General features: G+C 40.4%; 1 protein-coding gene across 1 annotated transcript in view; it reads right to left on the bottom strand.

Moving 5' to 3' along the window:
- Nucleotides 1-21,226, bottom strand: part of otog (otogelin) — a 114,496-nt gene that overhangs the window by 78,097 nt on the left and 15,173 nt on the right. Inside the window, exons 9-15 of the mRNA XM_062989360.1 lie at nt 20,248-20,357; nt 19,463-19,588; nt 18,480-18,588; nt 17,999-18,045; nt 13,318-13,463; nt 11,144-11,276; nt 10,845-11,022 (exon numbers count right to left, since the gene is read on the bottom strand). Coding sequence (XP_062845430.1) covers nt 10,845-11,022; nt 11,144-11,276; nt 13,318-13,463; nt 17,999-18,045; nt 18,480-18,588; nt 19,463-19,588; nt 20,248-20,357 — 849 coding nt within the window. The remainder of the gene's footprint in view (nt 1-10,844; nt 11,023-11,143; nt 11,277-13,317; nt 13,464-17,998; nt 18,046-18,479; nt 18,589-19,462; nt 19,589-20,247; nt 20,358-21,226) is intronic.

Here is a 21,226-nt window from a genome sequence, read left to right as displayed (position 1 = left end):
TGTGTTAAAATACACTGTAAAATCCTACATTAACTGCATCTCTTAAAATGCATGCTAATTTTGTGACCTGCAAAGTGACACATTCCGCCAGTAGGAAGCAGAAGGAGGAAATTTAATGAAAATGAAAACAAGTTTGTGCTTCAGGAAGAGAAACCGGTGTGTCTCTTGTGTTATGAGGCCGTGTCTGTGGTAAAGGAGGACAATATAAATGCAGAATTTAGCCTCCAAGAAAAACAACAGACTGCAATCACAGCAGAATACGTTACATTCGGCCCTTTGAGGGCCACAATAATGCTGATGTGGCCCTCGGTGAAAATGAGTTTGACACCCCTGTGCTAGAGGATCCAACAATGACCCATTTTGGCAGAGGTAGACAGATTTAATTTAAAATGTCCTCCACAATACTTAACACTGGGCATGACCTTCTTTACGGGGTTGTCATCCTTTTTTTAAGCCAAACCCTTTCTAAGGTTAACACACCTTTCCCTTATTTGAATATTGTTTTTAATAATATTATTATTGAACCATCAGGGCCAACTACACCCTTAAGAGAGGGCCTTGTGTATTCTAAACAAATTTGAGCTAATAAATCCTTCATACATGCCTATTCAATTTATGTTAGAATGTGAAGCGTTCAATTAAAGAAACCCCCTTATCTCCCAGTCAGAATTCAGCTGCCTCTGCTGTTGCTGAAGGAATGTTGGTGATTGGAGGGCCACACAAGAGTTATTCAATAAAAGACCAATGGGTGGGCTTCGTTATGGCTTCGGAACTTTATGACAAGTTCAGCCCGCTGTGTGGACACGAGTGTAATATAGAATTTTATACAACAGTTAGTTCCGACCGTACAAGCTGATTGGTTGAGAAGCCTTCTAACCGTGCTGATATTCGTGACAACAGCACGGGCTTTTCACACCACAACGGTATTACTCCGCTGACGCGTTGCCAGTAACGACAAGCTGCATGCACACTGTTGTAATATGCCTTTAAGACGTTAAAGGGTTAACACAGAATACGGAGTTATGCTTGATGCCGTATACGCATGCGTGGGCAGTGTTGCCAACTTAGCGACTTTGTCGCTATATTTAGCGACTTTTCAGACCCCTCTAGCGACTTTGTTTTTTCAAAAAAGTGACTAGCGACAAATCTAGCGACTTTTTCTGGTGTTATTGGAGACTTTTGGAGACTCGAACGTGAAAACACACATTGTTCTGCAGTTACTGTCCTCAAGCACGGGCGGTCAGTATCACAGTCAGTGTTGCCAGATTGGGCGGGTTTCCACCTAAATGAGCGGATTTTGTTGGAAATCGGCAGGGAAAAACACACTTTGGCAGGTGGACAAAATTTGGGCTGGTTTGTAATTATTTTGCCAGCTTAAAATATAAATAAAAAAAGCTATTGCTAAAGCAGGTGGAATATAAATAGGTCTCCCTTCTCCCTACCTTCTCCCACCACATCCAACCCGTTGTCAAAAGTTTGATTGACAGGTTATTCTTTCCAGTCCAAGACATTGTTGCCACGCCCATCAATACAGTGATTCATATGTTAGACAAGTGATTTGAGTTGAATATGAAGGTAAGCAAGTCTCATATGTACGAGAGGTTAAACTTTCATTGCTTGCAAGTTTATTTTTATTTACATGCAAAGGGTTGTGTGTCCTAACAAATAATGCATTTTACAAACTTGGCAGGCTACTTTAAAGACATGCAAGCAAAAAAAATTTGTCCTTTATAATGTATAATTACTGATCTGTACATTTTAAGATATTAATTTGTAGGTCATGATGGTTTAACTGGTTTATTATTTGTGAAATGCTAAACACCATCTGCTGCTTATCCTGTGTTTTGGGCGTTTTTTCATGCATTTTGGCTGAAAATTACTGTCGCAATCTGGCAACCCTGCCCAGAGTAGCTCAGTGTTTTCTTAAAAAACAAAAACAAACCACGAATTAACAGTTCATTTGTAGTTCTAAACATATTTAGGGTGGTTTTTTTTACCCACTTTTTGTCTTTCCCACGATGTTATTCCTCTTCTACAGCGTCAACTACATGCAAATGGACCTTATGCAAATTAGGCAATTACGTCATTTAGCGACTTCTAGCGACTTTTAGGACAGTCAATAATAATAATAATAATACATTTTATTTATATAGCGCTTTTCAAGATACTCAAAGACGCTTTACATAAGACAAATAATCAAAACAAATACGTACATACACCATACAAATCATAGTACAAAATCAAAATAGTACATCAACATCAAGAATAATTAAGATAAAAACAAAGAGAGCAGCATAAGACAGTTCATTAAAAATTAGCTAAATTATGAGAGAGAACAACAAATATAGAACAATTTCTTAAAATTAGACAGAAACAGGACAGATTTACATGCAATCAGGAAACTGAAAACTTTACAAGTTTTAGGATCTAGGACTTCACATTTCTGTCGTGATCTAAGTATAAAAACTATTAAAAAGAATAGCAAAAATAAAAGCATTTATTTCGTGTTGTTACAAGTTAAATGCCATATTGAATAGATGAGTTTTGAGAAGTGACTTGAATTTGGACAGGTCAGGACAATCTCGTAGGTGTTTGGGGAGAGCATTCCATAAAGATGGAGCAGCTATGGAAAAGGCCCTGTCACCCCAGGTCCGGTGCTTGGTCCTAGAGGGTATGGACAGTAGGTTAGCCTCAGAAGAGCGAAGGCTACGGGAGGGAATGTGCTGATGGAGCAGGTCGGTGAGGTAGGATGGGGCCTGATTATGGAGAGCTTTGTGAGTGAAGAGAAGAATTTTGAATTGAATGCGTTGAGCAACGGGAAGCCAATGAAGTTTTTGTAGAACAGGTGTAATATGATCACGGGAGCGAGTATGAGTAAGGAGGCGAGCAGCTGAATTCTGGATATACTGAAGTTTTTTTAGGATTTTGTTAGATGTACCATAAAGGATGCTATTGCAATAATCAATTCTGGATGTAATAAAAGCATGAATCAAGGTTTCGGCGGCAGAAAAGGAGAGTGATGGACGTAGACGTGCTATGTTTTTTAGATGAAAGAAAGCAGTTTTGGTGATGTGATTTACATGGCGGTCAAAAGAGAGGTTGCTATCAAAAATTACACCAAGATTTCGGATGTTAGAAGACGGAGACAAAGTGTCATTATCAATGGTAATTTGAAAATTTTTTGTGGTTTTTGCCAGGGTTGTAGGACCTACGATGATCATATCTGATTTTTCACAGTTTAATTTGAGGAAATTAGCTTTCATCCACAATTTCATTTCAGTGATGCAATTTGTCAGAGTGGAGTGAAGTTCAGTATTAATGGATTTGGAGGAGATGTAAAGCTGAATATCATCAGCATAGCAGTGGAAATGTAAACCATGCCGACGTATGATGTCACCAAGGGGGAGCATATAAAGAATAAACAAAAGGGGACCTAACACTGAGCCTTGGGGAACGCCTTGGGACAGTGGAGCAATGGCAGAACTACAATTGTTGATATTAACAAACTGTTGTCTGTTTACGAGATATGACCTTAACCACAAAAGGGCAGTACCAGTGATGTTGACAGAGGATTCAAGGCGGGACAGAAGAATGGAGTGATTAATGGTGTCAAAAGCTGCAGTAAGATCAAGGAGGACGAGAATATTAATTTGTCCAGAGTCTGAGGAAAGAAGAAGGTCATTTGTGACTTTGAGGAGGGCTGACTCAGTGCTGTGCTGGGGGCGGAAACCAGACTGAAATGATTCAAATAGATTATTGGAATTTAGGTGATCTTTGAGCTGTGAGGCAACAACACGTTCCAGTATTTTCGACAGAAATGGAAGATTGGAAATGGGCCGAAAGTTACTCATAATGTTAGAGTCAAGTCCAGGTTTTTTAAGTATGGGAGTAACAGCAGCCAATTTGAGTGATTGAGGGACTGAGCCAGAACTAAGAGAGGAATTGATTATCTCTGTGATAAGTGATGAGATAACTGGAAAACAACCCTTAACAAGTTTTGATGGAGCAGGATCCAAAACACAAGTGGAGCTTCGCATCCCTGTTAAGATCTCAGATAGGTCCAAATGAGACACAGGTGAGAACTGAGACAGAGGCTGGGTAATAAATTGAGATGAGATAGGCGGAGAAACAGAGATGACAGGGGAAACTGTCAGAAAATTGTGGATATTCTCAACTTTTGTTTGAAAAAATGAGAGGTAAGAGTTACACTTGTCAACTGTAAAGGAATTGGTAGTATTGTCAACTGGTTTGAGAAGTTTATTTATTGTGGAAAAGAGAGTCTTAGGATTTGTTGATCCAGCATGTATGAGTTCGGAATAGTAAGTGGATCGGGCTGCCGTAAGAGCGTCTTTGTAATGTTGAAGATAATCAGAATAAATCTGATAATGTACTGTTAGACCGGTTTTCTTATAAAGTCTTTCAAGCTGGCGTTTACGGGATTTCATTTGGTGAAGCTCAATTGTGTACCATGGTGCGGAATGACTAAATGAAACAAATTTGGTTCTCAAAGGAGCCAGCTCATCAAGACATGAGGCGAGTATGTCATTATAGTAATCGACAAGGTCAGATGAAGTACTAGACAGTACAGGACAGACAGACATCTTTTTAACAAGAGAATCTGAGAAAGCAGAGGGAGAGATATATTGAAGATTCCTGAAGGATATTTTACGTTTAGCTCTAGTGATGGGCCTAGTGACCTCAATGTCCATGATGATTGTCAAATGATCAGAGACAGTAAGGTCATGGCTGGACGGCTGATGAACTAGGACACCAGTAGAGCAGACAAGGTCAAGAGTATGACCTTTTTTATGAGTTGGAAAATGTATATGTTGTGTGAAATTAAAACACTGTAACAATTCCAAAAATTCCCTGGCAAATTTACAGTTGTTGTCATCAATATGGATGTTAAAATCACCCATAAGCAGTACAGAGGATGAGAGGGCACTAAGCTGGGTTAAAAAATCTGAAAAGTCAGAGAGAAAGGAAGCGTTTGGCTTTGGCGGACGATAAACTACAGCAGTGACCAGAGGAGTAGGCCCTGACAACTTGAAAGCCAGGTGTTCAAAAGAAAGAGCAGCAGGAAAAGACAAAGTGGTTATTTTAATATCATCCCTATAGACTGCAGCAACACCACCACCTCGCCCTTCCATACGAGGTTCATCAATATACGAGTATCCCATTGGCGTGGTCTGATTTAACGTAAAATAATCCAAGGGTTTATGCCAAGTTTCAGTGAGACAGAAAAAGTCTAGTTCACTGTCAGATATAAATTCACTAAGTACAGTACTTTTTGTGTTGAGTGAACGAACATTAAGCAATGCCATTTTCAAGTGGTATTGTTGTGTAGTTGGCTGTGAGGAACGAGGAAGAGAACGGAGATTTGCTAAGTCCACTCCGCGTTTCCCATCCCACTCCGTGGACAGCGTTGTCATGGAGACTACACCGCTACTGGTGTGCAAGGCAGCAGCGCTCTGATGACGTGTTTGCGGAGCGACAGTGCGCACGGCTGACCAGAAGGATGGAATAGCGTTACCGTTTCGAAGATAAACAAGCTTTCTCCGGGAGCCCCTGTGAATATAACGAGGCCGGCGAAGGAGTCCAAGCTGTTTGATGACTGAAATACACGATGGAGTAGTGCAGTTGTTGAACTTCCTCAGCTGGTCAACGGAATAGTTCAACATCGTGCCGATCCCAGGAAAACTCATCCACCGTTCACCACCGGCCGCAGACGCGATGTACAGTAGAAAGAACAAAAAGTATCAAAAGCACAAATAAAAGTATCAAAAGTAACATAAAAGAAATAGATCCACAAGGTGTGTAAAAAGATGAAAACGAAAAACGATAAAAATACAATAAAATACAATAAAATACGGTAACGGTAGCGGCAGCCAAATGCGCCAGCGTCCACCATCATTCAATAGCTACTTTCCTTACTGAGGAGTTGGCAACACTGTGCGTGGGTTCAGTTTAAGGATGCAATAAAACAAAGCTCTACTGAACAGTTTATCTCCTGTATTTCTTTCCAATAATTCTTCACACACAAACGTGCACGCAGGCGACACAGCTCCCGATCACGTTTTAAATCCGTGATCTGATATACAATCTATCGCACCGCGTAGTATAGGGAACATAACCAATTGTCTAATTCACTATCTAGTGCACTGTGTAGCGAACATAAATCCGTGATTTGATACACATTCTAGTGCACTATGTAGGGAACTTTAATGTGTTTGTAACGCGAACAGTTAGCTTAATAGCCCAGTTAGCAGCTTCTAAGAGTTCTGTTATCACCCGTATATCCTCTGGTGCATGCAAGAGGTTTTTTTATTTCTTTTTTTCCCTTCGGAGGTTCTTACCTTTTTCTTCTTGTTGTTCTTACCTCCCTGAAATGAGTTTTTGCAACTTGGGATGTCTGCTTTGTAGTGTTAAACTTTATATTCGTTGTGGAACTACTTTTTGGCGGAAGGTATTGTCAATATTAAAGCATATTTATTATTAAATTTAGGGCTTCTTTGATTTATTTTCTTTATTTTGTGAAAACTGTTGTATAAAAGCAATAGAACACTTGAGGTCGTGTGTTATCACGAATAACATCACGGCTGTGATGGTCGCAGGCACGAGCCGAACACACTCCCTCTCGTGTTCTATTGCTTAAGTTAAAAGCAATGGTTCTACAAGGACATGTTTACGTGTAACACAAGTGTGAATATAGTGACGTAAGCAAAGACAGTTGCTTTAACCGTCAGTTTAGAACAGAGTAAAACAACAGGTGGACTGCATTTCATTATAATCAACCGCTTTTTCCTGGTCAGGGTTGTGGCTGGTCCAGTTAACACTGGGCGCTAGGCAGGAATACACTGGAGCAGTGTTGCCAACTCCTCAGTAAGGAAAGTAGCTATTGGCTGTCCTAAAAGTCGCTAGAAGTCGCTAAATGACGTCATCGCCTAATTTGCATAAGGTCCATTTGCGTGTAATCGACGCTGTAGAAGAGAGGAATAAAGTGGGTAAAAAAGAAACACCCTAAATATGTTTAGAACTACAAATAAACGTTCTTCTGTTGATTCGTGGTTTGTTTTTCTTTTTTAAGACAACACTGAGCTACGCTGGGGAGGGTTGCCAGATTGCGACAGTAATTTTCAGCCAAAATGCATGAAAAAACGCCCAAAACACAGGATAAGCAGATGATGTTTAGCATTTCACAAATAATAAACCAGTTAAACCATCATGACCTACAAATTAATATCTTAAAATGTACAGATCAGTAATTATACATTATAAAGGACAAATTATTTTTGCTTGCATGTCTTTGAAGTAGCCTACCATGTTTGTAAAATGTATTATTTATGATAGGACACACAAACCTTTGGAAGTAAATGAGAGTAAACTTGCAAGCAATGAAAGTTTAACCTCTCGTACATATGAGAGGTTATATGTACGAGACTTGCTTTCCTTCATATTCAACTCAAATCACTTGTCTTACATATGAATCAGTGTATTGATGGGCGTGGCAACAATGTCTTGGACTGGAAAGAATAACCTGTCAATCAAACTTTTGACAACGGGTTGGATGTGGTGGGAGAAGGGAGACCTATTTATATTCCACCTGCTTTAGAAAGCAATAGTTTTTTTTTATTTACATTTTAAGCCGCCAAAATGATACAAACCAGCCCAAATTTTGTCCACCTGCCAAAGTGTTTTTCCCTGCCAATTTTCAACAAAATCCGCCCCTTTTGGTGGAAAACCGCCCAATCTGGCAACACTGACTGTGATACTGACCGCCCGTGAGTGCTTTGGGACGGTGGAGGGACTCACGGCAGGACCCGCTGCTCGTTGAGGACAGTAACTGCAGAACAATGTGTGTTTTCACGTTCGAGTCTCCAAAAGTCTCCAATAACACCAGAAAAAGTCGCTAGATTTGTCGCTAGTCGCTTTCTTGAACAAAAAAGTCGCTAGAGGGGTCTGAAAACTCGCTAAATATAGCGACAAAGTCGCTAAGTTGGCAACACTGCACTGGAGAGGTCACCAACCCTTCCCCCCATGGGCCAGCCAATAGCCTCGCTGTGATTACACCCCTACAAGTACAACCCTTCAGTGTAGAATTGAATGCCTTTATCATTCATATACATATACAAATACATGGCATGTGTCATATACATACACTGATCAGCCATAACATTAAAACCACCTCCTTGTTTCTGCACAAACTGTCCATTTTATCAGCTCCACTTACCATATACAGTGTATCACAAAAGTGAGTACACCCCTCACATTTCTGCAAATATTTCATTATATCTTTTCATGGGACAACACTATAGACATGAAACTTGGATATAACTTAGAGTAGTCAGTGTACAGCTTGTATAGCAGTGTAGATTTACTGTCTTCTGAAAATAACTCAACACAGCCATTAATGTCTAAATAGCTGCAACATAAGTGAGTACACCCCACAGTGAACATGTCCAAATTGTGCCCAAATGTGTCGTTGTCCCTCCCTGGTGTCATGTGTCAAGGTCCCAGGTGTAAATGGGGAGCAGGGCTGTTAAATTTGGTGTTTTGGGTACAATTCTCTCATACTGGCCACTGGATATTCAACATGGCACCTCATGGCAAAGAACTCTCTGAGGATGTGAGAAATAGAATTGTTGCTCTCCACAAAGATGGCCTGGGCTATAAGAAGATTGCTAACACCCTGAAACTGAGCTACAGCATGGTGGCCAAGGTCATACAGCGGTTTTCCAGGACAGGTTCCACTCGGAACAGGCTTCGCCAGGGTCGACCAAAGAAGTCGAGTCCACGTGTTTGGCGTCATATCCAGAGGTTGGCTTTAAAAAATAGACACATGAGTGCTGCCAGCATTGCTGCAGAGGTCGAAGACGTGGGAGGTCAGCCTGTCAGTGCTCAGACCATACGCCGCACACTGCATCAACTCGGTCTGCATGGTCGTCATCCCAGAAGGAAGCTGACGCACAAGAAAGCCCGCAAACAGTTTGCTGAAGACAAGCAGTCCAAGAACATGGATTACTGGAATGCCCTGTGGTCTGACGAGACCAAGATAAGCTTGTTTGGCTCCGATGGTGTCCAGCATGTGTGGTGCCCTGGTGAGAAGTACCAAGACAACTGTATCTTGCCTACAGTCAAGCATGGTGGTGGTAGCATCATGGTCTTGGGCTGCATGAGTGTTGCTGGCACTGGGGAGCTGCAGTTCATTGAGAGAAACATGAATTCCAACATGTACTGTGACATTCTGAAACAGAGCATGATCCCCTCCCTTCGAAAACTGGGCCTCATGGCAGTTTTCCAACAGGATAACGACCCCAAACACAACCTCCAAGATGACAACTGCCTTGCTGAGGAAGCTGAAGGTAAAGGTGATGGACTAAACCCAATTGAGCACCTGTGGCGCATCCTCAAGTGGAAGGTGGAGAAGTTCAAGGTGTCTAACATCCACCAGCTCCGTGATGTCATCATGGAGGAGTGGAAGAGGATTCCAGTAGCAACCTGTGCAGCTCTGGTGAATTCCATGCCCAGGAGGGTTAAGGCAGTGCTGGATAATAATGGTGGTCACACAAAATATTGACACTTTAGGCACAATTTGGACATGTTCACTGTGGGGTGTACTCACTTATGTTGCCAGCCATTTAGACATTAATGGCTGTGTGTTGAGTTATTTTCAGAAGACAGTAAATCTACACTGCTATACAAGCTGTACACTGACTACTCTAACTTATATCCAAGTTTTATTTCTATTGTGTTGTCCCATGAAAAGATATAATAAAATATTTGCAGAAATGTGAGGGGTGTACTCACTTTTGTGATACACTGTATATATACATGGCATGTGTCATATACATACACTGATCAGCCATAACATTAAAACCACCTCCTTGTTTCTGCACAAACTGTCCATTTTATCAGCTCCACTTACCATATACAGTAGATGCACACTGTAGTTCTACAATTACTGACTGTAGTCCATCTGTTTCTCTGCATGCTTTGTTAGCCCCCTTTCATGCTGTTCTTCAAAGGTCAAGACCCCACAGGACCACCACAGAGCAGGTATTATTTAGGTGGTAGAACATTCTTGTGTTGTGCTGGTATGAGCGGGTAAGACACAGCAATGCTGATTGAGTTTTTAAACATCTCACTGTCCCTGCTGGACTGAGAATAGTCCACCAACCAAAAATCTCCAGCCAACAGCGCCCCGTGGGCAGCGTCCTGTGACCACTGATGAAGGTCTAGAAGATGACCAACTCAAACAGCAGCAATAGATGAGCGATCGTCTCTGACTTTACATCTACAAGGTGGACCAACTAGGTAGGAGTGTCTAATAGAGTGGACAGTGAGTGGACACGGTATTTAAAAACTCCAGCAGCGCTGCTGTGTCTGATCCACTCATACCAGCACAACACACACTAACCATGTCAGTGTCACTGCAGTGCTGAGAATGATCCACCACCCAAATAATAACTCTGTAGTGGTCCTGTGGGGGTCCTGACCATTGAAGAACAGGGTGAAAGCAGGCTAAAAATGTATGTAGATAAACAGATGAACTACAGTCAGTAATTGTAGAACTACAAAGTGCTTCTATATGGTAAGTGGAGCTGATAAAATGGACAGTGAGTGTAGAAACAAGGTCATAATGTTATGCTTGAACGGTTTATGTCATATTTAAGTGTACAGTACAACCAGGCGCCCCTGGACCCGAGAGGGTTAAAGGCTTTGCTTAAGAGCTGGGATTTGAACTCTTAACCATTCAATTGAGTAAAGTATGGCAATTCTGCAAACAAGAGAATAGGAGCTGTACTTATTTTCTAAATGAAATAAGAAGCTAGAGAAATACTTACAGAAAGTCATCCTGTATGTTACCATTAAAAGTGCCACAGAGCCCCCATGTGTCGTCTCTCCACAGCTCACCAAGCTGCAGGTACAGGCGGAATTCTTTCCAGTTGTACTGTAGGCGCAACCCCTTTGCTGTTTTTACTTGAATGAACATGGACGAAAGCTCCTGGATTTGAAAAACGTCTACACACAAATAAAATATGCATGCAGTTTAGAATTGGAATGTACGAATGTATACTAGTATGCTATTTAATGTAATAATATATCGGCATTATCCAGGGCAGGAAGAAAACAAAAACGTTACCATCAGAATATGGCAGAAATATACGGAATTGGCCGGCCATGAACACCTCTCCACTGTTGCTAAGCGTCACTTCGGTGCGGGAGTCCTCATTAAGGACAAGGCTCACTGACTGAATACAAGCCCCGTCAAGATTCTACAGTACAATACAAATACAGTTCAGTGCACTATACATACACTTACAATAAACTACTGGCACCAATGTTGGCACTAATGACAAACAACAAGAAAGATAGAGCAACATTTTCTACCTAAAAGGTATAATTTTTAGATAAATCAGCAATTATGTAGCTAAAAAATTGTCCGTTGAAGTGTAGAAATCTGAGTGCGTATGTGTTGTGTTCACATAGAGATGACCCACTCTGAGGCTGAATGGCTTCATTCACGAGTGCTACGGACACCACCAAGAGCGCACTCTGCCCAAACCCTGATCTCTCACCAGCCACTTTACTGGAATGCTTTTTTCCCCCTCTCTCTTTCTCTGTTTCTTTCTTTGTGACCACTACAAAGTCTTTGACTTTTGTCATTCTGACACACTGATAAGCTGAATGGCTTGCTCAAATTCCAGACAGTGACACAGTATACCACAGTACACCGACGGAGAACGTCCCTCCTGGCAGCCACCATTTTTTGCAGAATGTCTGTATATTCTCTGGATTAGACATTTGATTTTAAATATATACTAAACAACACCTACACCGATCAGCCATAACATTAAAACCACCTCTTTGTTTCTACACACACTGTCAATTTTATCAGCTCCACTTACCATATAGAAGCACTTTGAAGTCCTACTGACTGACTGTCGTTCATCTGTTTCTTTACATACCTTTTTAGCCTGCTTTCACCCTGTTCTTCAATGGTCAGGACCCCCACAGGACCACCACAGAGCAGGTATTATTTAGGTGGTGGATCATTCTCAGCACTGCAGTGACAATGACATGGTGGTGGTGTGTTAGTGTGTGTTGTGCTGGTATGAGTGGATCAGACACAGCAGCACTGCTGGAATTTTTAAATACCGTGTCCACTCACTGTCCACTCTATTAGACACTCCGACCTAGTTGGTCCACCTTGTAGATGTAAAGTCAGAGACGATCGCTCATCTATTGCTGCTGTTTGAGTTGGTCATCTTCTAGACCTTCATCAGTGGTCACAGGACGCTGCCCACGGGGTGCTGATGGCTGGATATAATTTAGGTTGGTGGACTATTCTCAGTCCAGCAGGGACAGTGAGGTGTTTAAAAACTCTATCAGCATTGCTGTGTCTGATCCTCTCATACCAGCACAACACACACTAACACACCCCCACCATGTCAGTGTCACTGCAGTGCTGAGAATGATCCACCACCTAAATAATACCTGCTCTGCGGTGGTCCTGGGAAAGTTCTGACCACTGAAGAACAGCATGAAAGGAGGCTAACAAAGTATGCAGAGAAACAGATGGACTACATTCAGTAATTGTAGAACTACAAAGTGCTCCTATACGGTAAGTGGAGCTGATAAAATAAACAGTAAGTGTAGAAACAAGGAGCTGGTTTTAATGTTATGGCTGATCGGTGTATATTGTATTGTATACTGTATATTGTGTATGTATATATTGTTTCCGCAATAATCTAATAAAATTACTAAACATGACTTTGCTGTGGTTTTGCCCTCAAGTTTTAGGTAGGTTTCTTGTTGCTTAAACCAGATGAACTTGTGGCTTGTGACTGATGAATGGACATTCTTCCTTATAATTGTTTGGTAGAGAACAACAAGGCATTTCCTATAGCAATGCACTATTGGAATGCTTTGTCAGCTTGTTTTTTTTTAGCACAAACAACAGAGAGATGATCTAGTTTGTAGAGAAGCACACTTTTTCATTGATCATTTTTTCAGAATCCACAAAGGGAAAAAAATGCACTCAATATGTAAACACAGACATCAAACATCAGCACACTACACCACAGAAAAGTTACACTGATGTAATTATGATGCCGTATGATTGCCGACAATTCAGTATCAATTTTGGGTGCTTCTAGACCCCTAGTGTGTGGCTTTTCAAACGTTTCCAGTCAAATCTAGTTGTATCAGGTGCACTCCAATGGAGTTCCAGACCCATATATAAATGAACCAATTACCAATTATAACCAATTATATACTACACAATATATAATGTGCAAGTGTTGAGGTACTTACAGGTCCACATGGAGCATTTTGGATCGTCACGATAAACTCGCCTGAGTTGCGACTTTTGGCTAAAACATACTGGCAAGTAGCTGGGAAGGTGTAAATTCTGCCATCAAAAGACTGAAGGTACATATCTCCTGTAACTGAGCACTCCCCTGCAATACACAATGTACAAGGTGTGGAATGAGTCAGTATCGTCAAATTACAGAACTTTGATGTAATGTGCAAATAAAGAAATATTTTAGTTAATCTTTTCCCAACAGGTCATTTAGAATAAACATATTTTAACTTAAAATGACTCTGCTTGGAATGATTAAGGAAGAACATTTAGTGCCATGCATCGTTTTCACTCATCACAGTTGTTATCCAATAGCACCCCACAGAGGATTAAAATATACTTATCCAATCATTACAAGACGGTTTTATTTTACAAAAATGTACTTTTTTTTACATGTGAAACTTACTCACGATGACAGGCTTTTGTTTCAATTATAGACACATCGTCATGAATTATTCCTTGCAATCTAATACTTTAATATTAATGGTAATATGACTTTATTTTATCAATATTACTTCATTAGTTTTTTTTTTCTCAAAATCGCATGAATATTGTATTTGAAATACCTTGTTTTTAAATATACGTATAACAGTTGCCAAATAGGGTCATTGGTAACTTTATGTTATTCTTGTAATAAAGAATGCATGATGGGTGAATATTGTTCACAATATGGCTGAGGATGAGGATGGCTATGTGGATGAGCATGGATTCCCAATGACACACTCCAAAATCTTGTGTTAAGCCTTTCCAGAAGAGTGGAGGCAGTAACAGCCAAAACGAGGTGACCAACACTCTATTAATGCGCATGGTGAGGTGTCCACATACATTTGGTCATATAGTGTATATGTAGTAGGTTCATACGCATGTTGAATGCATTTTTCCAATTTTATTCTCAGTCCAGTTGTATCCAGTTACCCAATCGCATTTGGCTTCCTCCACTATTGCTGACCTCCTCTACTGACTAAAACATGCCCCCTTCCAAAACGTGCATTATAAAACGGATAGTTCTGGTCCTAAAATCTGATTGGCTGAGCCGCGTTCGAAGCCGTTGTAAAATCCCCGATAAACTCACACCTATGACCACCTCACATCATTCCATATTAATACGCCACTGAAAAGAAAAATTTAATGTTATTTTCGCCCTCATGTTGCCTAGCAACACTGTTAATCGAACTATTTTGCGTCGCGGAAGAATGCTTTATTGTAAGTTTATACACAATAAATACATTTCTGAATTAAACATTGTTGTATTTATTATATTTTATGTTGACCGCCGTTTTATAAAAGCAATAAGCCACTCGAGACCGTACGTTACTGTTACGATTTTAGCACGGGGAAAGAAGTTTTAGGCACTCCGCTTCGCGTCGTGCCAAAAACGTCATCCCCGTGCTAAAATTACAGTAACGTACGGCCTCTCGTGGCTTATTGCTTTAATAGCTGACTTTTTTTCACCTGCGCAAAGCGGGTTCATATAGAGATCCGTATCACACACGGAGAGAGAAGCACCAAATTCCATTATCCTACAGCATTATCCTTCAGCCCTGGTGTGCTAGCATTTTAATGCTGCACCACCCGAGCACCTGGTGCAAATGCATTTTTAATAAACTGTCTGGTCAAGTGTTTGGTTTGTGGACATCACATTTGAAATAACTGGAAATAATATGGACCTGGTTTGCTCTTTGCTGCTAAAACAGCCTCCACTCCTCTAGAAAGACTTTGCACATTTTGGAAACTGGTGGCACAGCAGGATATTCTGATAGCACAACAGCGCTGGGATTTTAAATCTCAGATCCACTACCGGTTGGCTGTGCACTCCCTAGCAGGCACAACTGTGCCAAAATTGGCCACTAGCCTGCTGTGTGGGAAAAGACCGGACTAAAAAGGACCTGACGCTGTGTAAGGAGAGGAGGAATGCGGAAATCAGTGTGTGACTTTTTGTGCGGGAGACTGGCCTCGCCTGTGAATCCACCGAATAAGAAGGGGTCGGTGGTCTGCGAATGTACCCTCCTTCTATGCGATCGGGGTCCCTAGCAGCGGAAGACTAATTGGCTATGCTAAATTGGGAGAAAAAGGGGGAAAATGCATAAATAAAAATCTTGGGTTCCAATTTACTGCAAAGGTACTGAATGTTGCTGAGGACATGGCTTGTTTACAGGACCATAAAAAACACAATTCTCCAGGTTATTATTGTAAATGTGGCTAAACTAGGGTGGCCACATTCGTTGTCACAAAAAGGAGGACATTACACCCCCAAAAGGAGGACGTCATACCAGGAACAGGGGGACATGATACTGCAACACACAGAATGAAACCATAACCCATATAATATAACCACTCAGAACTGTACCTCGTTTTTCCTTTTGGCATTTTCACAGCGTTCCTGAGCATGAGAGCTGACTAATTGACTCAAGTAGAGGTGTATGCAGAACAGAGCAAGCGAGCGAAATTCAACCACCCAATCACAGACTAGCATTTAGAGGGCGGACCTTCTGCGTTTGGCCAGTGGTGGGCGAGCCACGATTCACCACTGGCCAAACGCAGAAGGTCCGCCCACGATAGGTAGCACCAGAGCCGTAGATAGAGAGAGTTGCGACACTCCTTGATCTCGCCGCTACGCGGTCACGTGGTTCATGTAACCCTCAATAGTTCCAAACAAACCCGGCGCTGTCATGTTCTCAAATGGGACAGGCAGCAGTAAATGAAATATTAAACGGCAAATAATAAACATTTGTACAATTTCTGGGTATTTTCAACTGCGTTTACATTTACTGCATCTGCTTTAATGTCAATTTGGTATATAAAGTGGAAGATTGATGTTTATAATGACTTGTTAATAGGTCGTTCTTGTTAACACACAGTACATTATAATAGCATACATTACATAATGCGATATCATTAAGTAGTAGAGACAATATACAGTATAGACATTAAAGTTTTTTATGTTTTGTTTTTTGCATAAACTAATCTCCCTTCACTTTCCTGAGGATTCATAATAATAATCATTTTGGCTAAACACTAAGTCATGTGCTGGATTCATAAGGTTTACCTGCACTGAATGAACAGATTGATAAACACATTACCGTACCAAAAACATTATAGTGCAGGTACATGAAAAAGCATTCATTCATCTCTTATTTCATGAGTGATTAATAATTGATTCCTACATGTAATACATTAATGATTTCATTATGAATATGCACTAGTTCATTTTGTCTAATGTAAGTGGTGGACAAGGTACACAAACCATGTAGTTGAGTTAAAGTAGAGATATCCAAGGTAACATATTACTCCAGTAAAAGTAGTAGTAAAAGTAAAAATACTCTTTACCTCCACTAAAGTACTAAACTAAATTTACCTTCAAATGTACTTAAGTATGAAAGTAAAAGTATAATGAGTTATTGTGGTTCTAATGTTTTATGATCATTTCTGTAACAAGACTCTTGATTAATCAACTCATTTTAGGTGAAAAGACTCTAGTGTCATTAATTAAGCTTAACTGACTAAGCTAAATTGGGTTATACCTATTAATTAAGATAAACATGTAACATTTAGTGCTGAGCAAATGCTAAACAATAACAGTATTAAGTATATTAATGACATTAAATTCATAATTTTTTTAAAACAAAGCAACATACAGCTAAAAATGTTTGATAAGTAGTGGAAATGAATGGGGCTCTATGGGATGTTTGGAACTATACAGAGCTCCACAACCCGGAAGCTGCGCAGAAAAAATGTCCCGCCCCCTTTCCAACGGTTCCCTGTGGGAGTGTCGCCACTCTGTTCTCTCTACCGCTCTGGGTAGCACTATAAGCAGTCAAATAAGGCTGTTAAACCAATGAAATACAAAGCATTTGTTTTGACATGTACCTGAGCCAATGACAGATAATATTGATCAAAAATGTAACCAGTTCACTCCAAAAGGAGGATTTTTAAGTGTCCGTCCTAGCGTTGCATGGGCGGAGGACTGGCAGCTGAAAAACCGGACTGTCCGACCTAAAGCCGGACAGCTGGCCACCCTAGGCTAAACAGTCAACATCACCAAACACATTTTGTCTTTAAACCATGCAGTGTACAAAAATACGAAACAGGTAATCAGGTGATTGTTTCACCCAGTAATTATCATAATGTATGACAGTTTCAATAATTGGGTCTGTCTCAAAACCTAGCGAGCATTCTTAGGTACCTTAAAATGCTGCCTACTGAGATGACATATTCTGATCATTATTCTAACTGAATAATGAAGGAGCTTCGAGTTCTTCCTGATCTGCAAAGGCAATCCCAGCATTCAGTGTGGCGCAACTTTTCTCACAAAAAATACTGCAAGCGGAGCAGCGAGCGAAGTTATTTTTACATCTAAGTCATTCCCATTGATTTTTAATTTTTAATAGGTTGTGAAAGTGTAATTTATTTGCAGTTTTGGGTTTGTCAGTTACAACAGGTTGTGTTGCCTCAACCCTTTGGTTTGAATGGTCTAAGGGTTAACTAGAGTGTCTTAATAATTTGCCATCTAAAGTTCGATCGAGTCAGAATCCTCTCTGCTTAGGCAGCTGCCTAGATAGACAGTGGGCAGCAAGGCAGCTGACTAGGTTTCGAGACAAGACCCTATATTGGAGACTACAAGAGAGACCGAACCTGGACAGCTGTGCTCTGTGCAGTTCCACACACCCCCAACACATGTGCTAAAAGAAACAGAAATATTAGTGTGAAACTGTTTCTGTAGAATGTATATAACTTGTCATAATGTCGGTAAACAAAAACTTTGTTTAATTTGTAAAACTGGGCAACACGGTGGCGTAGTGGGCAAGAGTGTGGGCTGTGTAAAGTTTGCATGTTTTCTGTGTCTGCGTGGGTTTCCTCCGGGTGCTTCCTCTCACAAGTCCAAAGACGTGCAGTCTGGCCATTTGGAGCTGCTAAAATTGCTTTAAGTGTGAGTGTGTGTGTTTGTATGTCTTGCCCTGTGATTGACTGGCAACCTGTTCAAGGTGTCTCCTGCCTTTCGCCCAGTGAATCACCACCACAACCCAGACCAGGATAGAGCGGTGGTAAAACAGACAATAAAATACGTTTGTAAAACTGTGATTCTGATGTAAGTAAAAAGTTCCAGTTGTCTGACCAATTGTTGCACTCTTCTTCTATGGTGTGTCCTGAGGGGTAGAGCATTCCGTGGTGTTCACATGGACAGTCTGACGGCTTTACACACATCCCATCCTCATATATTAGGTCTGTATGAACACACACACACAAACTTACCAGATTAAAATATTTAAGCAGGCAATGTAAGGCTTAATATACAGCACATGGCCAAATATCCCATTTAAAACCATGAACATTAACACAGAAATGAATAACCTTATACACTGATTGATACAGAAGTCCTTCACAAAATCAAATCTGCCCGTTGTTAAGTGGTTAAGTGGTTAAGGTACTGGACTACTAATCAAAAGGTTTCCGCCCCACCATTGACAGGTTGCTGCTGTTGGGCCCTTCAGCAAGGCCCTTAACCCTCAATTGCTCAGACTGTATACTGTAACTGTAATGTATTCCAGCTTTGCTGAAGCCCCCAGATCATCACTGATCATCAGTGATCCTCCACACTGTGACTATTCCGCTCTTAGTCTTTATAACTAAGGCCCTACCTATTTCACGGCCGTAGATTTAAAATTTAAGGTTTGTGTTTAGTGATTTAACATTTTACATTCGCATAGCATTCAAGTGCCTCACGTTTACTGGTTAATTTGCACGATGAGGTGCTCCTAACAATCCTATTTCTCATTAATTTAATTTTATAAAGGTGTACAAGTGTAGTTTATTTGCAAATTCAGGCTTGTCTGTGACAATTTAACCGTTTTCAGTACACAAATTGAGATATTAGCTGGCGTGCTGGTGGGTTGTGCCGCGCCAGCCCAATGGTTTGAATGACCCGAGGCTAACTGTGTTAGATTGGTAAGCGAAAAGTGAGGTCACATAATCTCTGTAATTACTGTCTAAGTAGTGTGTCTAAATAATCTAAATAATAATTATTATAGTATATGCATCATGTATTTTTTTATAAAACATAAATGATGATTAAGAGAAGGCGGTGGACTTTTCGTTTACCATCTGGACAGTAGCAGCCATCCAGGCACTGCAGCTTGCTGTCGATGCACACGTATTCAGTGTTACATTGCATGGGACAACATGTGATGCACTCTCTGTGATGTAGCTCTGCAGGACAGTAAACACCTACACATGCAAAGAAAAAACAACGGTTAGCACATTATACCATACAAATAATTACAAAAAACACAACTAAGGATCAAATTATGTTTAAATCTGGTGATTGAGGAAGCCATGAAAATGCATTGACTTGATTCTTGGTTTTATAAAAGCATTTACAAACATTTTAACAGTATGTACAGGGGCATTATTATTCTGAAATATGGAAACATTATAAGGAAAGATTTTTTTTTGACATAAGGTGCACCTGGCCTTGAACATTTCACTTAATTGTTGATGTTAAACAACCATGCAAACCAGAAGACTGCCCATACCATTATGAACTCACCATTGAACAGCTGGCATTGTGGGTTGGCTTTCTTCCAAACAACTTTCTCCAGATGTGTAAACATTCAATAAACTGCATGTATGTGCTGGTTTATAAACAGCAGCTATAAATTCAATCTTTCTAAAGCTCATTGGGTGGAGTTTTTTGGGTCTGACTTGAGTCTGATAGTTTCATAACAATTAGCAACTATCCTTAAAGTTCTGTCTGCTCCTATCAATTGCGACCACTGTTCCTTTTTGCTGATGTCGAAGAGAGCGTGTGTCAGGTAAAGCAGGGTGCTTCCATCGTTTTGTCTGTCACTGTATACAGAAAGAGGAAATTCTGTTCATAAACGTACCACATGCAGGAAAATGTGCTCTCCAGTCTTGTAATGAGTGTCCAGATTGAGCACAGGCTCTTGCATATTCCGTAAACACCTGGCAAACCACATCATCACTGGGATCAGACCTGTCCATTACATTAAAATTAGTATAATAGCACACAAACACACACATACACATCCTCACACACCCAGTGCTGTATAAAGTATTTGCTATCTTCCCAATGTTTGCATATTTGTCTCACCAAGATTCAGATTTTCAAACAAATTTTAATATTAGACAAAGAGAACATGGACTATGTTTCACGCCTCCCTTGTCTCTGCCCCTGTATGCTGATTTCCCCACATGTTCAGTATCAGCAACTGTTTTTTTGTTTTTGTTATTACCCCATGTAAAAGTTACCCATGTTCTGTATGTTGAGGTTAAGTCATAGTCATAACCAAAATCTAGTCCATGTTTTGCTTATGCTCTTGTTTTCCCATCATATCTTAATGTTGGCATTAGAATTAACAATAGTAAACCTGAAGCAGAAATTTGGCGCTTCACATTTTTTAAAAATACCGTCACCATTTTTAAATACCGTCATCATTTTTAAATACCGCGGTATACCGTAATACCGTCATACCGCCCAACCCTAATTGCGATATTAAAAAAATGCAGGAATTTTAACCGCATTATTAATAATATTAATAATGCATGTATCTAAAAGGGTGGTGCCTACAAAAGATTATGATCTTTGTACTGAGCATGAAGCATGCTGAGTTGAAACTGACAGAATCCTGTTAATTCCCTCAAGGGAGACAAAATTGGTCATTTAATATTTTATTTCACAATCAAAACCTCTTCAAGTAGTAAACATTATTTAAAAAAAAACTATACAAACAAAAGAGCAGCTATACACCTGTTCGAAATCCGAGATGCCTTACTAAGCTCACTACTGAGGCATCTTAATATTTCAATGTTATTTTGACTCAAGAACGAGTGAGAATCGGAAGC

The sequence above is a fragment of the Trichomycterus rosablanca genome, chromosome 27 (assembly GCF_030014385.1).
Source record: "Trichomycterus rosablanca isolate fTriRos1 chromosome 27, fTriRos1.hap1, whole genome shotgun sequence".
NCBI lineage: Eukaryota > Metazoa > Chordata > Actinopteri > Siluriformes > Trichomycteridae > Trichomycterus > Trichomycterus rosablanca.
The sequence above is the reverse complement of the archived record's forward strand: the minus strand, read 5'-3'. Positions and strand labels throughout refer to the sequence as shown.